The sequence below is a fragment of the Lingula anatina genome, chromosome 6 (assembly GCF_051362555.1).
Source record: "Lingula anatina isolate TDL-2025a chromosome 6, LinAna3.0, whole genome shotgun sequence".
NCBI classification, from domain to species: Eukaryota; Metazoa; Brachiopoda; class Lingulata; order Lingulida; family Lingulidae; genus Lingula; species Lingula anatina.
The window spans coordinates 5,076,336-5,092,094 of NC_141772.1; the positions used below are offsets into that span (position 1 = coordinate 5,076,336).

At 33.8% G+C, this 15,759-nt stretch overlaps 2 protein-coding genes across 2 annotated transcripts; one reads left to right on the top strand and one right to left on the bottom strand.

Moving 5' to 3' along the window:
* Positions 1-920: 920 nt before the first annotated feature.
* Positions 921-3,874, top strand: LOC106155622 (uncharacterized). Its single transcript, XM_013530528.3, has 2 exons — positions 921-1,107; positions 2,480-3,874. Exons 1-2 carry the CDS (start codon positions 958-960, stop codon positions 3,221-3,223), a joined length of 894 nt encoding a protein of 297 aa, XP_013385982.2. The 5' UTR covers positions 921-957; the 3' UTR covers positions 3,224-3,874.
* Positions 3,875-3,955: 81 nt separating this feature from the next.
* On the bottom strand, positions 3,956-15,739 carry LOC106155620 (putative E3 ubiquitin-protein ligase ariadne-2). The gene is made up of 15 exons (XM_013530526.2): positions 15,575-15,739; positions 13,758-14,028; positions 12,189-12,256; positions 11,488-11,551; positions 10,645-10,795; positions 9,747-9,868; positions 9,230-9,339; positions 8,911-9,028; positions 8,713-8,763; positions 8,272-8,317; positions 7,749-7,876; positions 7,433-7,576; positions 7,059-7,127; positions 6,584-6,667; positions 3,956-6,271 (listed from the first exon to the last, which is right to left on the bottom strand). The coding sequence occupies exons 2-15, from the start codon at positions 13,992-13,994 to the stop codon at positions 6,200-6,202; spliced, it is 1,464 nt and encodes a 487-aa protein (XP_013385980.1). The 5' UTR covers positions 13,995-14,028; positions 15,575-15,739; the 3' UTR covers positions 3,956-6,199.
* Positions 15,740-15,759: the final 20 nt, after the last annotated feature.

The window sequence follows — 15,759 nt, forward strand, 5'->3', positions numbered from 1 at the left end:
GACACAAAAGAGTCGCATGAGGAAATAAGCTTATAAATTCTTATCAAATTTTTGGAATTGAAGATTCTGACTGAAAAAATTAGTGCGTGATTGGTTATCGTTTATAATCTAAGCAGTGACTTCGCGATTTCAGTTGAGGTGACTTACTAATTTCTTTTTTACTTTTCGGTAGATGAAGAAAGCGAAACCATCAAGGCCATTATTTATCTTGTTTTTCCTGCGAAGTATTTTTTCTGCGTCTGTCGAGCCTGTTCCCTGTTTATTTAGGCCTACAGATAAAAAGAGACTTGTTTGCGAGGAGTAGGGCCTATATGCTTTATCTGCACCTGCTCGAGCTAGTTTGCGTATGACTCATATTTTACCATTACAGCTCTTCTTGGAAACAAAATTAAAAGCAACGAAAGTGAAAGCAAAATGCAGTCGTCAGGGTGCATATCTACACCTATGAAAAAATATGGTAAAAAGTATATGCTTGAAAAAAAATCGGTTGCCATTATTTAAATCTGTTTACGCCCCCCTCCCAATTCATATAGGCCCTAGTATTTTTTCAAATTTATTATTATTATTTTATTATGGTTGTATTTTTTCTCAAAGCTAACACCAAGCTCCCATTATACCCACCCTCACACACACACACACACACACACACGCGCGCACGCTCCAATTGAAACTTTTTAATTGCGTATCATGGAATAAATATAAACTATGCCGTCAGACAGATTACCTCCTTCAAGTTGTGAATTCATCTCTTAATCGGAATTTAAGAATTATAAAAGGGTTATAGATTTTGCTGACTCACTTTTAAGCTGCAACATTATTAAGTTAATGATGAGCAAAGGTCGGGTTAATGTTCGGCCAATCGCCGTTTCCGGAATTCTCCGATCTTCGAGTTGACCCACAGGTATATATATTTATATACATAACCTCTGACCTAGTTTTACTTCCTCCTTTGTGCCCATGACCACGGTGCTGGTAACACGTCAAGTTCCTTATCGCCATTTCAGTTATTTAGTCAGCAGCACATTTGCTGTCGGTCAGTACTTACCAAGGCAGGGAATCACTCCATTCCTCCAGCACAGAGAACGAGACAGTGCAGTTCCGACACAGGTGAGTGTTAGCACACTGACGTATTTATTTTTAATGCGTTAGCACTCCTATTTAAGGAAAGGGCACACTTACACTCTCTGGTTTGTAGGACACGGAGACTGGAAAGACACTTTTTATTTCCCGTGATACGTGAAACGATTATTATTTAGCGTAATTCCGGGAAGCACCCCGTTCCAGTGACTCGTGAATGCGGCTTTTTGTTCCTCGACCTTTGTGTAACGAGTTATTCTACTCGCTGATATTCCGCTCCCCGGACTCACATTTTCTATGGGATATGAATAATGACGGTAGGGAATACCCCCCCCCCCTTACTGTGATTTGTGATTTGATGATTTTATCTCCTTTGAACTGCCGTCGTCCCCCAAATGCGACCCCCAGGAAATTGAAGAGCTAATGCTTGAAATTTTGAGTTAACGGCTAAATCTGATTCACAGTACATTATCTTTCAAGTATTTGTTTTAAACAGTTTCTTTGATTTGAAAAAAAAAATGTTGAAATTTGAATTGGACATCTTTAGATGAGACCTTAATTATGGATGGCTGTTTTTTTTTTTACTGGCACCTTTCAGGAATTTTGCTATATTTTCATCTCTTTGATCTGCTGCACTTATACCTTGGTTCAAGTTTAGATGTCAGTCTTCTCTAGCTGCTTTCTTAAAAGTATGAATTGGTTAATTCATATAAATTATAAAGCAGTAAAGTTTTCCTGTTTCTTTCTTTTTTATTTCTATTATATTGCTCACGAATATCATTCTAAATTCTAAATTGCTAATAATATTTAGTTTGATATTATCAAGGACCCAGTTATATTTTTAAAATTGTAAAATAAATAATTTAAAAAAAATCATTGCCTTGGAAATGTTGATACATGTGCTATTTTCAAGAGTTCCATTATACTTTGGTTTATTAAGTTGATAATTGTCCCTGCAAGACCTTTTTCCAGTATCTCATTGTTATAATGCCTCATTATCAAAAGGAGAGTATATTTTACATCCTGGACCAAAAGGAGAGTATATTTTACATCCGGCAGAAATGTCAATTGTTATAATAATGTCTATAGTGATATGCATTCTGCATCTAAAAAGCAAATAGAAGTTTATTATTTAAATGTAATTTTTTATATCTGATTTTGATGTGATACACCTCCCCCTCTTTCCCCCTACCCATCAAACCACTAATCCAACTACCACCGTCTTACTCAAATGTATTGAAGATAAATCTATGCAGCCTTTGGCACAAAATCAAGTTTATTTCTGATCAATTTGTACATTTAGCTTCACTTTGTTGTACATTTAGCCTCACTAAACAATAATGTCAGTTTTTTAATAAATTATTTCAAATAAGGTACATATCTCTTTTAAATAATTTTTCAGAGCTTTATACATTCTAAAGCCAGCATGTCCAGCCAAGCATCTGATGACAGACCTCATCTATACACAGCCTGGCATTCCCCCTTTGGGTGGAGAGCATGGACCTCCCTTCTAGAGAAGGGGGTGGACTTTGTGTACCATGAAACAGACCCTTATGACAAGTCCCCTGAGTGGTTCAGGATCAGCCCCAGGGGACTGGCTCCGGCTATTCACCACAAGGGGAGAGCTGTGTATGAAAGCACTGTTTGCATTGAATATATCGATGAAGCATGGCCACACGAACCCCGCCTCATGCCCTCTGACCCCTACGATAGGGCTTACGTGCGCATGTGGGCCGACCACGTGAATAAGAAAATCATTCCCCACATTTTTGGCATGATTGTGAAACAGACACCAGAAGAACAAGAGCAGGCTAAAAAAGACGCCCTAGATGGGATTTTGGCTTACACGCAGGCCATGCGCGATGGAGGTCCTTATTTTCTTGGTGCTCAGTTTTCATTGGCTGATATTGTTCTTGGCACTTTTGCATCCATTTTCTTCTGCATGGAACATTATCGTGGGTTCAAGGTGCCAGAGACTGAACAATTTGCTCGCTATCATACTTGGATTAATGCAGTAAAGAGTAGAGAAAGCTGGCAGAAAGTGCTGCCATCTAGGGAGAAGGTCCTTGAAGACTGGAGACCCTATGCTGAGGGGAAGGCCCAGACAGAGTTGGCTAAAGCTGCTAGACAAGGCAAAACTCCATAAGATTAATAAGCTTCTGACATTTAAGGAATCATTAAAAAAATCTGAATTACATCAGTGTAGACAAATGACTGTTTAACCAAATAAAGAAATCTAATGTAATCCGTGATTTATATATATATATTTGAAATTTTGTTATATCTGCAAAGATGACCATTTTCACAAACACTTTGATTAATTAGTTTTTTATTAAAAATGCTGAGTTATTTTCAAGTCTTACCAATTTGTGAACTTTATTTCTATATGCAGTTTTGAAATGCTTTTACACTTGGATATGGACAACTGATGCTCTTATACTCTTAGACTAAAGGTATTGAAAATTGTTTGTAGGCTCATTTGAGCAAACTTTTCACATTTACACAAAAGGTTGCAAGCCAAGATAATAAGTTAAGTGCAAATACTTCTTTATTTGTTGAAACACTTGCATTTGCTTAATTTTGTAAATCTTTCTAGATAACTTTAATTTGGAAACTTTTTTTGTAGTTTTTATGTAATATTTTTACATTTTCTGCCACCTTTTGGGGTTTAGTTTATTTTCCTGAGAAATAACGATGTATAAATAAAATATTATTTCACTTTGGGCAGTGGTTAGTGGATATCTGACAACTATAGGAATAAAACCAGGAATAAAACAGGAATATCATATGATCAGTACTGCATGATTTGTGTCTTTTGCAGATTCTGTGAATTTGATTCAGTGGCATTTTACTCTATGAAAACCATAACCATACGGAATGACAGGAAATGCATTTATTATTTCAAATTACAAACTTAAGGCTTTTCATATATACGTAGTTGTACTGTCTTCAAACAATCATAATAATAAATACTCAAAAGAATTTTACTAAGCAACATCCATCCATCAATACAACCTTAATAACTTGTTAAGGATTTGTATACAGTATATCTATACACTTCAATATATATATCAGGCTTATTATATACACTTAATATTATCTCGTCTGTCTCGACTCTTCTCCACGAGAGGTACTAGTGATCTTTTAGTGAATTATTTATCTGCATATATTCTCTATTTAGTTTTTAGCATATTTTGGCAAAATCTGGTATGTGTGTCCTAACACCATACAAGAGAAAACCTGTAAATAAATTATTCTGCCCAGACTATTAAATGAATATCTTCATTAATTAGCAGAAAACAGGTAGTTTATAGAGTAACTGGCATCTTGGTTGAATGAAACCTCTTGCACAAACTAAATAAGCAAGCTAAATTAAAAAAACTTACAAAAGCAATATTTGCCTTTTGTCCAATATTGCCCCAAGTAAATTATCCTATTAACCACAACATCTACTTAATGTTTTTTTAACAAGAAATTACTTTTTGAGAAGTCGGTCTTTTTCTGAATATTAAGTGAATTAACATTATATAATGGCGCAAGTGTATATTGGGTGTAAAGCTGAGATTGTATGCACTGCTCTTTTTTCTCAACAGTTTCATGAAAAGGTTAACAGTGTAATATATTACCTGCACTAATTAACTTTTGTAGTCACAGTGCCAATGAAAACTGCTGACTACAACATTTGAAAAAAAAAAAAAGATTAAATCACACCATTTTCTTCTTCTTATAAAAACCAAAATGTTGGATAGAGAAAATGATCCTCGTTCACAATTAACACAATAAGTTGGACAAAGTTGGTGCTTACTGTACACTATGTAAAATGCCACTGGCTCCAGTGTGTTAACCTCTTGAAAACAATACTGATGATGACTGCCAGTTAGCAGAGGTATTCATATTGCTGATGGGTTGTTTTTCACTAATACACTCTTAATGCTTAAATATTGCTATCAGTTAGTTGATTACCCTACCAAATCAAATTTCAATATCTAAACTGCAAGTGCTATAATCATAGTGTGCAACAAACCAATCATATTTTGTTTATGAGTACAAAGTTGATCCAATTGGATCCAAGGGAGAATATGTGTATCCTGTTCTTTTCAAAACAATATTTAAAGCAAAGGCAATTGGTATCATGCCACACTCCGATACATTTTTGAATGTGACAAATTCAATTCAAAATAATCACAAGACATCCTTCATTTTGACGCAATACTTCTGCTCCTTTTTCTTCCAAAAACAAAACAAAAAATATCAATAGTAAGACACAAAACCCTGGAATTACAAAAGAAAAATTTCTGCTACTTCCGTGACAGCAGTTGTATCCATTTTTTTAAATAAATATGTTAATTTCTGGATCCTACTGTGCCTTTGTCCAAAATGTTTTGAAACATACAACCACAAATTTCTAACCTTGTAACACGAAATAAGGTAAATTTCTTGAACTTGCCATTCCCTGCCTTTTGTTCATTGTTTTTGAAAATCCATTACTTAAAGGAAAAAAAGGCTTATATAAATTACAACATGGTGAGTGCAACTATACATTTTTTTTTACAAATAGACTCATTCTAAACCTTTGCTTATGTATAGAATATTGATTTCTATTGCTTGGTGTCTTCAGAACAAATATGAAAATCTACAAAAGAAATGCACCAATATTTTGTAACTCCTCTCATTTCAAAAGACAGCCAATATGTTATGAAGGTGCTTACAATTTTAAGATATCCAAAGATAATACACAATATATTACATCTTAATAATCCACTCATGAGTGACTTTTTTTAAAAATTACTAAGATGACAGTGGTCAAAATAGTCTAAGATTAAGAAATTATCCCAATTTGCTCAATGCCAAGCACTCAACAAGTTACATTTGCCTTAATGCTAGAGAAAAAAGAGTCAAAATCTACTTGTCATCCTCCTTTCTTGACACTTGGGAGAATCCAGTTATTTTGGTAAAAAAAAGCAGGTAGAACAGAGGTCCAAAATACACCTTCCTTCTAATATCTATTATAATATAAATACAAGGACTGATGAAGTATTTCCATACTCTGATGCTGTCTGTTTGTTTGTAGTATGAGAGGTAGACTAGAACCATGGCAACGGAGGGAAATGAACGAGGTCGATTACACTTCCAGGAAATCTTTCAGAAGAGTCTGTCTCCTCTTTTCAGCCACATCCATTTGATTTTCAAGGTCCTTGAAAAAAAAAACACCTTAGTTTCACTTCAGTCAGCATGAAAATGCTTGCAGTAGAATATATTTGTGGTTCAAACAACTGTTACAGAACTAGCTTCATATATCAACATCCATTCATCTTGCAAAAACATTCTTTTAAAAATTTTACAAAAGAAATAACATTAATTTCACGTGTCAATATAAAGTTAAATACACGAGGAAGGATTCCTTATCATCTTCATGACACTTTGTCTCATAATTAAATTCAAATATGAATTTCTTGTCTAGACTTTCTACAAAGCAAAATGAACAAAACTCTCTCTCCAGACTCACCCCTCTGTCTGTTATTTCTGCCCTCTCAACCTTCCAAGACAAGTTTTCCACCTCGGCTTCAAGCTGGGCCTGCTGGTATTCAAACTGGAAACAACAATAACACTGACTCAAGTTGTCCAAAGAGAATTTCTTTAACTGTGTTAAGCACTGAGAATAACACAATTATTTTTCTTCAATCAACAGCTAGTACTGAATTGTTGTTAACCTCTTATATTTCAATGTCTATCTTGTCTAGGGGGAACCTTCGCCTGGAATATACCAATACTAGCTGCTGATTAAAGAAAAATTAAGTTTATACCAATATATACCACAAAACAAGCCTACACTGTAATTTTAATCATATGACCATCAAATGAAAAAGCTAAGAAGAGTATAACATTTAGGGTTATGGGATAAGTTAAAACCAACCAGAACGTACAGAATAACTCCATAGTTTGAAAGACAGCTGTTTATCTAGCATATACAATGTGCTTACCAATGTCTTTCTGGCACCTTTATTCATGTAGTAAGCATATGGATAAGTAAACTGAAGGCTGTAGCGACACTGAATAGAAAAATATTATACACATAAATATAAATATTTATTTCAACACAGTGTATATAAAGACATAGTAAATATTTTAAGAATAAAGTCTTCACAAATTTGATTTGAATAAAAAATGTGTCAAAATACAAAATTTAATGTCCTATTAGATTAGATTTAATGTGCTATAATAATCAATATGATGACTCTATACGTTCTAAAGCCATTTTCTTAGCAGTCAGACTCACAGTGTGCTGGTAAATTTCAACTTCAAAGCTCATTTAATTTACTGCCATTGAATCAAAATAACATCCTCTTTGCCTTACCTTTTTCAACAAAGCGGTAGCGTCCAGTAAATACTGCCAGTCGATCCACGTGCCTTCATTCTTCATCACTTTCTCATTTATTCTGTCTTTAATCTTCTGTGATGTCTTCTCTTCCAAGGCTAAACTTTTGGCATGGTTTTCCCACTAAAAGAGAGAATATGATTATACTGTTAATGTCATCTAATATCATTGTATAATTGTTCTTATAAGATAAGTACTGTACCACGAATCATCAAAATACCAGGAAAGGACTTGTTGATCACCTGAATTCCTTATAAAGTATAATGGTATTTTTATTTTTTTTTGGAATAGTTACCCTTTCATAATAGAAGAGGTATTTCTTGAGAGCTTCCCTGGCCTGCACGTGGACAGATTCATGAGCTATGTTGGGGTTTTCCTTGTAGCGACTACATTCATAGTATTCACTGCCATGATTCTTCCAGTCTGCAATGAATGGGAGTACAATGCATTACATGTATCAACAGAGTATTGGTGGTAAAATTTGTTGGTTAAAATGTGCTTGATGATGCACTACTTGTGTGAAAAAGCAAAAGAAAGACTTGAAAAAACATTTATTTCCAAATCTGTAACACCAAGTAAATCAAACTTGGGGGGAATTTTTTAACTGTTATATTTTGAATCACACACAATACTTTAAAACAAAAGGAAAATGATAAACAGTCAATTTGAAAATAATTAAAAATGAAAGGGATCACAATGGACAGGTAAAAGCGATGAGAATACACAGAAACATAACAGCAGATTATTAATGTGAATGAAACTTGTGAAATCTTGGAAACTGCTTAGAAATGAAGAGCATAATGACCAGAGTTACCCACCTCCCAGACACATCCAGCAGAAGTCATATTTACACTTGGAGCATTGCTGGAAAACAAAGGTTACATTGCATATTATTATTTACATCACAACTAGCCAAACTGAATGGAAATCAACCAAGGCTGTCAGCACTGCACTTTATTGCTCGACTTAATGCCAAGTCACAAGACTTTGGCCTATCCCAGATTACTCCTGTTAACTTTAATATTCAGGTCACTTTACTTTTCTTTTTCAGTTTAAAAAATAGATATCTAACATATGGCACAAACTGTGCTATAACCAGTTACTGAGTATTGTCAACATAAGTACTTTTCACTTCTAGGTATTTCCATGATAAAAGATTTTGATCCGTTGAAAACAAGAGAGATTTCCTTTTCACTTTAAGGCACTTTTTGATTTTGAATGTATGAAGAACCCCCCCCCCCCCCCCCCCCATAACTCACCATGTGGTTACATCCACCATTTTTCTCAATACACACATGACACTTGGGACACTAGAAAAATAATTAATTTATACAGAAATTGGAATTAATCAAATCATTTAACATATGGAACATTAATTATAGTTAAAATATTTGAATACATTATAATTAAGCTCTGAAAAATGCATTTTATTTAATAATAACTTCAAATATACTTACATCTTTTGTATGGGCACTTATATAGTTAGCAGTCTCCGAGTCGTCCGCACATTTTGTTAGCCACTTTTTGATAGTGTCGCAGTCCGTGGGTGCGTGGTAATCCATACCACATTTAAAACTGGAAACAGAATGAAAATATGAAAATGCCTCTTGTGTAATTTATATGTGTGTGCATTCTCCTTTTTTAATTATTGCTTTAGTCTCAGTGTAGACATTTTGTATGGCCCAATGAGGTTTTAATGAAATGCACAATAAAAACTCAATAAATTCATCGTCATAATCATTGAAAAGACAACAGTAAAGAACAAAGAGTACTCACCAGAAAGCTGTCTTGCATTCTTTGCACACCACCCTCTTCCTCTTGCTCTCCAGAGCTCTGACCACTGTGGCGCAATTGGCTCCTGGACAGAACCGCAGCTCAGGGTGACTCTGATATAACACAAATATTGCATTAAATTTCGTTATCTGTATTATCATTATACCTCTATATTATTTCAATAATTACTACATATAATCACATTGCCAACATGTATACAATTGATACATTTTTAAAGTTTGCTTTTTGGAAATAAAACCAGGATAAGTTCTACCCAAAGCAGAAAATTCAAAAATAAAATCCTAATCATTCACATAAAACGGAATCAAAATGTTAATTAACATCTTATGGTCATTCATACTATCACTGGACATTAAAACTTAAAGTCTTGGGTAATAATAGATTATTAATAAATAAATGTGCGCGCGTGTGAGCATGTGTGTATGCGTACACAAAATCTTGCACACTTAAATTAAAATGATTCACAATATTCTGAACAAAGCAGCCATGTTGGTCCTACCTTTACATAATCACTGAAGGCAAACCTCTGATACTTGTCCCTTATCTCAGGCTGCGACACCGTGCTAAGAACAAAGTCCTCGGTTGCCAGAATATTGCAGTCTTTGCCCATACATTCTATACCTGAAATGGCAGTGAAGTTGAATGACAGGTTTGTTTTGAGGATTTCAAATAATCAATGATTTATAATTAGTGACATGTGAATGGACAATTTTAATGAATTCTGCTTTTTATAAACTGGTTTGTTTAAAGAGTCAAATATCATAAATGGGCCTATACCATGATTTTAATTTGTTGTTTGTAAATTTCTTCTGCCAATACTCTGCCAACAATTTTTCAGAAAAATTTCAAATGTGACCTTAAGGAAATCTGTTGTTGTGAACAATAATGATAGGCAAGTTCATTTTTTTAAGCAAAAGGATTCAATTGGCAAAACATTGTAAAATCTTAGAGGAGGAATCATCTAGAAGAGGAAAGATTAATGAGCTTATCAGAATTTCCATAAATGGGCCCAATTTCCCTGAATTTGATTATGTGCAAGCAGCATTAAATTTCTGTGCTTTAAAGCAACCTCCATACATTTAACGGTTGACTGCACCAGAAAATAACGAAATCAATCTATGAAAATGAAAGTTGTTTTGTCATGAGTTTCTGATGAAGCAGCCTGCATAGCACTTACCCTGGCACTTTTTCAAGTATTTATTCCATGATCTTTATTTGGGAACAACACATATTGCACTTTAGTCCTCACCAGCAAGGCAAAAAAATGATTACAAAAAATAATCATTTATAATATAAATAAGGAATAAAATTTTCAATTCCAGTGGGGTTCCAAAGGACTTTCCTTTACTAACTGCCCAGCGCAAACACTGCGTTCTTAATACTTAAGTATTTCTTACCAGTAGAAACCCCCTGTTCTATTTGCATTTTGAAGTACATTCCCCAGCAATCTTTGCAGTACTGATGTCTACAGGACAGCTCCTGCATGTTCTCTATGGGGCATCTCTGCACACACACAGAGCAAAGGAAAGAGTTGCTGATCACAGGGGGCTGAAAAAATTTGAAAACTTAATTAAGTTGCTGATCACAGAGGGTTTAAAAAATATATAAGAAAACTAGATAGAGTTGCTGATCAAAGGGGGCTGAAAAAATATGAAAACTTTATCACAGGGGGCTGAAAAAAATTGAAAACATCATGAAGTTGCTGATCACAGAGGGCTGAAAAAATGTGAAAACTTCATAGAAATGCAGGGGGGTTGTAAAAACTTGTGAAACATATTTTCAACAAGCTTGGAATGCATCTATGGTTATAGTGTACTCTTCAGGATTCCTTTTTACAGTAACAAGGGTCATTCTTACTTGTAAATTTCAGCCAAACGCTAAACATATTCTAATTTGGATTAAGAAGATGTTACCTATATAACATTACTTTGTTTTGTCAAATTTCACATCAGTCAGGCATATGATGATTTGTTTTGTTTTTTTTTCTTAAGGCACCCAACTATCCAGCTAAAAAGAAATTTTACCCTGCAGGGAGTCCTAACAATATCCTGTCATATCACAGCAACCTCAGGAAACCAGGTATTTATTTTTATTTTTATTTTTGACAAATTAGTATGACATGTAATCATATTTTAGTGATTACATAATAATCTAAAACAATCCCATCTTACTTAAGAAAAGCCATATCATTACTTGAGTAAAAAAAAATCATTGTCAATAACAAAATGCCCCCCGCCTACCTTTGGCTTAATTGCTGGTTCTAATTTAGAGTCTACCATTAGCTTGTGTGGATCTCTCTTGTGTCTGGAAAGAAGGTTTATAATATAGTTGCATGATCAGGGTGAAAATGAAAACTTGGCAACTAGACAATACTAAATTGCATAACTGGTACATGATCTGAAATCCCCACTCACTTGCCAAGTTTTGTCCATTTTTAATTTCACAAGAGATTTGGACCCAATTAACACTCTAGTGAGTGTCTGAAAAACAATGTAGCATTCAAGAATATCTTTCAACCAACATACACCAAGGGTCCAATCTGAACCATGATTTCATCCAGGTTCTATGCTATTCTTTGACCCCCTCCCCCAACACACTTTGAAATTGCTGGCTTCAAACCTGGTATTTAGCATCCCAGCTATGCATGCCTGCAAGATATGAGCTTTATTTGAATGCATGATGCACTCATCTCGAACATGGACTACAATATGCCGAACTCATATGTTCACTTTTTTATTACTAACTGTTATATATACTGAAAAATATAATTTATTTTAAATCCTAATTTTTTTTAAAATTAATAAAATGACGATAACAAAAGAATTAATTCATTTTAATATGGCTGCAATGTGAGCTGTACACACAACATTACTAGTTCTTTAATGGGCTTTTACTTTGAAAGCAAAATCAGCAAATTCATTGAAAAGAAATGACTCATCACCTTTGTTCTACCTCTGTCCTGGCCCAATTATGTCGATGTAATAGCACCTTGGCAAGAGAAGGGGGAATCTGGAAACATTACAAGAAACAGTGGCTTAACTTTTCTTGGAAAAGTGTCTCGTTTCTGTTCTTAGAATACCTCTTACTAGTACTAGCAGATATTTGTCATGCAATAATAATAACACTGGGATTAAGAAAAATACCCAAGTTAAAGTATGAAAAATTAATTTTACCATCTGGTGGTTTTATCATTCATATCCATATCTTTTAATCTTTTTTAATATTTTTCTAGTTTTATATATCTTGGTAATTGCAGTCCTAAGTACTTGTTTTTATGAAAAGTCTAAGGAACATTTTGAATTGATTTTAGACTTTAAATAATAATAATTATAATAAAGTCAATTCAAAAGTGTTAATTTTATAATGATTTTGAATGTGTAGCTTTCCCTTTTGTCTCATTTTTTCACTCATTCATGACTGGAACATACTTCCATAAAAAGCAGTGCCACTTTATCAGTTGTTAACTAGTACATGTTTCTGATAGAAACTTCACTGTTCACTTCACTGTGACAACAAAAATCAATATCCATGCCAGATATTCGCTGAGAGAAGACTGTTACATGTACTAGTACAGATTTGAATTTATTTTTCATATGTTACAAGTAGATAGCACTGAGATTTGTAATCTATTTCTGAATCATGGCATTTGGTGTTTTTTTCTTACACACTGTGTATATCATTCATGGTAAAACCAAGATACACGTAATTTTATACTGTGTTGACAACAGTCCATGTCTAGAAATACATTGTGTCAGTGCTGATGCACTCTGTATGGGTGCTTCTATTAGCTCCACATATTGATCCAAATCTAAAAGCATCTGCTGCATTAATATGTGTCTACAGTATGTTATCAACTGTACAATGGAAGTCCAAGTGTAAATATTGTGAATAAATTAAAACATGATTCTGTCCTGTGAAGCAACTATAAAAGATGAAATAATATTTTAACCACTTTCTACTTTGTTTGCTTTTTTTTCGAATTGCAAAAAAGTATTTTATATTTTCTGTCATACAAGGACAGTCAAAATACCACTTGACCCACGTTATAGAATGTCACAGCGGTGTTATACCAGCACCATGATGGTTTATTTTAAATACTTAGTCATTTAATTTTTAAAGTTGATTCAAATTTAAATTTACCATAATCACCATCTTTTCAGATACATAATTCTATCATCAAAAAAATTTATATTTCTACATAGCATTTGTGGTGCTTTTGTTATAGAGAATAGAATTATAGAGCAGCCTGCTCTTTTAATTTTATGTTGCTACCACTCAATAGGAAAGTTCCAATCTTAAGAAATTATCACTTAAAAATACAGAACAGTACCTGTAAAATTCACAATATTCCCCCATTTGAAAAGAACAGGAAATTGCCATGTCACAATTATCAACACTGTTCTTGGTTAGTATATATATGACCTGAACATTTTGGTAATTTCCAAAACAGCAGAGAATATACAGAGTATTTTCATACCATCCCTTCCACATTCAGATCACAGTGACTCACCTCCAATGAACTACATAGAGCTTCAACATTCTCATTTAATAATCTGTCCACATCTTCAATTTTCAACAGTTCATATTCAAAATACTCAGGATCCTCACATGGATTTGGCTTGTCGAATTCCACATCTTGGTCATCGCCATAGTAATAGTTATAATCTACTTCATCATCATCCATATTGTCTGAGTCATTCTCATAGTCAGAAGTATCAGAACACTGGCTCCGCATCTCCACAGACATTTTGAGATTTGGTCAGCAATAATGTTGTACACAACTGTGAAATAAAGCAAAAAAGTAATGTAAAAATTATTTGGCAAAATAAAATGTTCACAATGCTGTACTAGTAAGTGAAATTTTCAGATCATTATATTATCTGAACACATTATATAGATACAGTTGATAACTGAATCAAAATTAACAGAGTATTTCATACACCCATCAGAATTATAACTTACAATTGTTTAATAATGAAAACATTGTGCTTCAAAATCCCCCTTTATCTTGTTTATCCACCAAAAAATATTGGTTTAAGTTATCATTTTGGTTTAGATACATCAACATACGTGGAAAAAGGGGGATTCGGCAGGTTCAAATAACTGCCCTTTTGCTTGGAAAAGGTCCACTCTGAACAAAATTTGATCTATGAACAGGAAAGTTTCATGGTAAAAGGCCCACTTTTGCAGAATGATAACCTTCTTTGAAATTGCTAGTTATAGGCCTGAAATAGCTTCCTACTAACGATTAGTTCTTGCATTAATAAAATAACAGGATGATGGAATCTGAGTATCAGTTGATACTTCCTCTTTCTTTTTACCATCACTGTATCTTCAATGTTTCTCGCGAGTTGCTATGTTTATTGGTTCGACAAATGATCTTTGTCCTTGTCATCCTTTCAACTCCTTTTTTCCATTACAAAACCTACTTTTCTATCTTTAATCTTGTCGGTTGCTTTGTTTTCATTTAACACATGAACTATATGAGTATTTTTCTTTATTCAGGTATATACATAGAACTTATTTGTTCTTTGAAGACAGCCTTACTTTTTGTATATGTACATTTTGTCAGTGAAATATTTAGTGTCTTTGTTCAATCTGGTCAGTGGTTTTTTGGTGGTGTGTGTAGTACATGCATTATAAGTGTATTTTTCTTTATTCAGAAATATAAAATAACATAATATGCCAAGAAGACTTACTGGGCTCAGATACATTAACATTTATAATGTGTTAAGTACACTTTTCATACTAGAGCTGCTCTTCACAAACAGATCATTGGAAATGTCTTTGCTCTTTTGAATGTCACTTCATCTATTTATTATACAGCATCAACTCATATTGTGCAGTGAAGGGCAGTCAGTCAGTCACAATTTTTTTTTAGAAATTAATATGATCCATATACCTTATCCTATCCCATAGGTCAGTAAACAGTCATTTTAATGAAAGAAAAGTTACTTCAAAAGTCAAAACAGTCCTAAGTGATAAACCAGCCAAACAAATTTCCCTAAATTGCTTTTAGTATTATGTAACATTTTCACATTGTCTTTCTTTCACTTCATATAACATGCATTTACTGTTTGTCCTATGTTCAACAAAAAGCAAGAGTTGGATACGATGACTCATATATTCAGGCGCTGTTCAGAATTTCTCAAATGTCAGTTCATAGTTACTGCAATATGCTGAAGATCTTACTCGAAAACGAAAACACAACAACCAAAACAAAGCCCATCTTCACAAAGGCCAGCGGGAGAAACGTGTAAATGTTAAAAATATTACCTTCTTAAGACAATTTTTACTATCAAAGCCTACAAATTAGCAGCCACTTACTTTCTGGAACACTGTGTGTCCTTTTCTGAGCACAGAAATATGAGTATAGTCTTCCAGACGAAAAGATGTTGTACAAGAAAAAATTTCCAACACAAAGCACAGAAGAAGGAAGTGACGTCACTGTTTGGGTGCTCGATCCTTGACCTCAGTTGGCCTAGATATTTCCGTCCTGTTTGTTTCCAAAT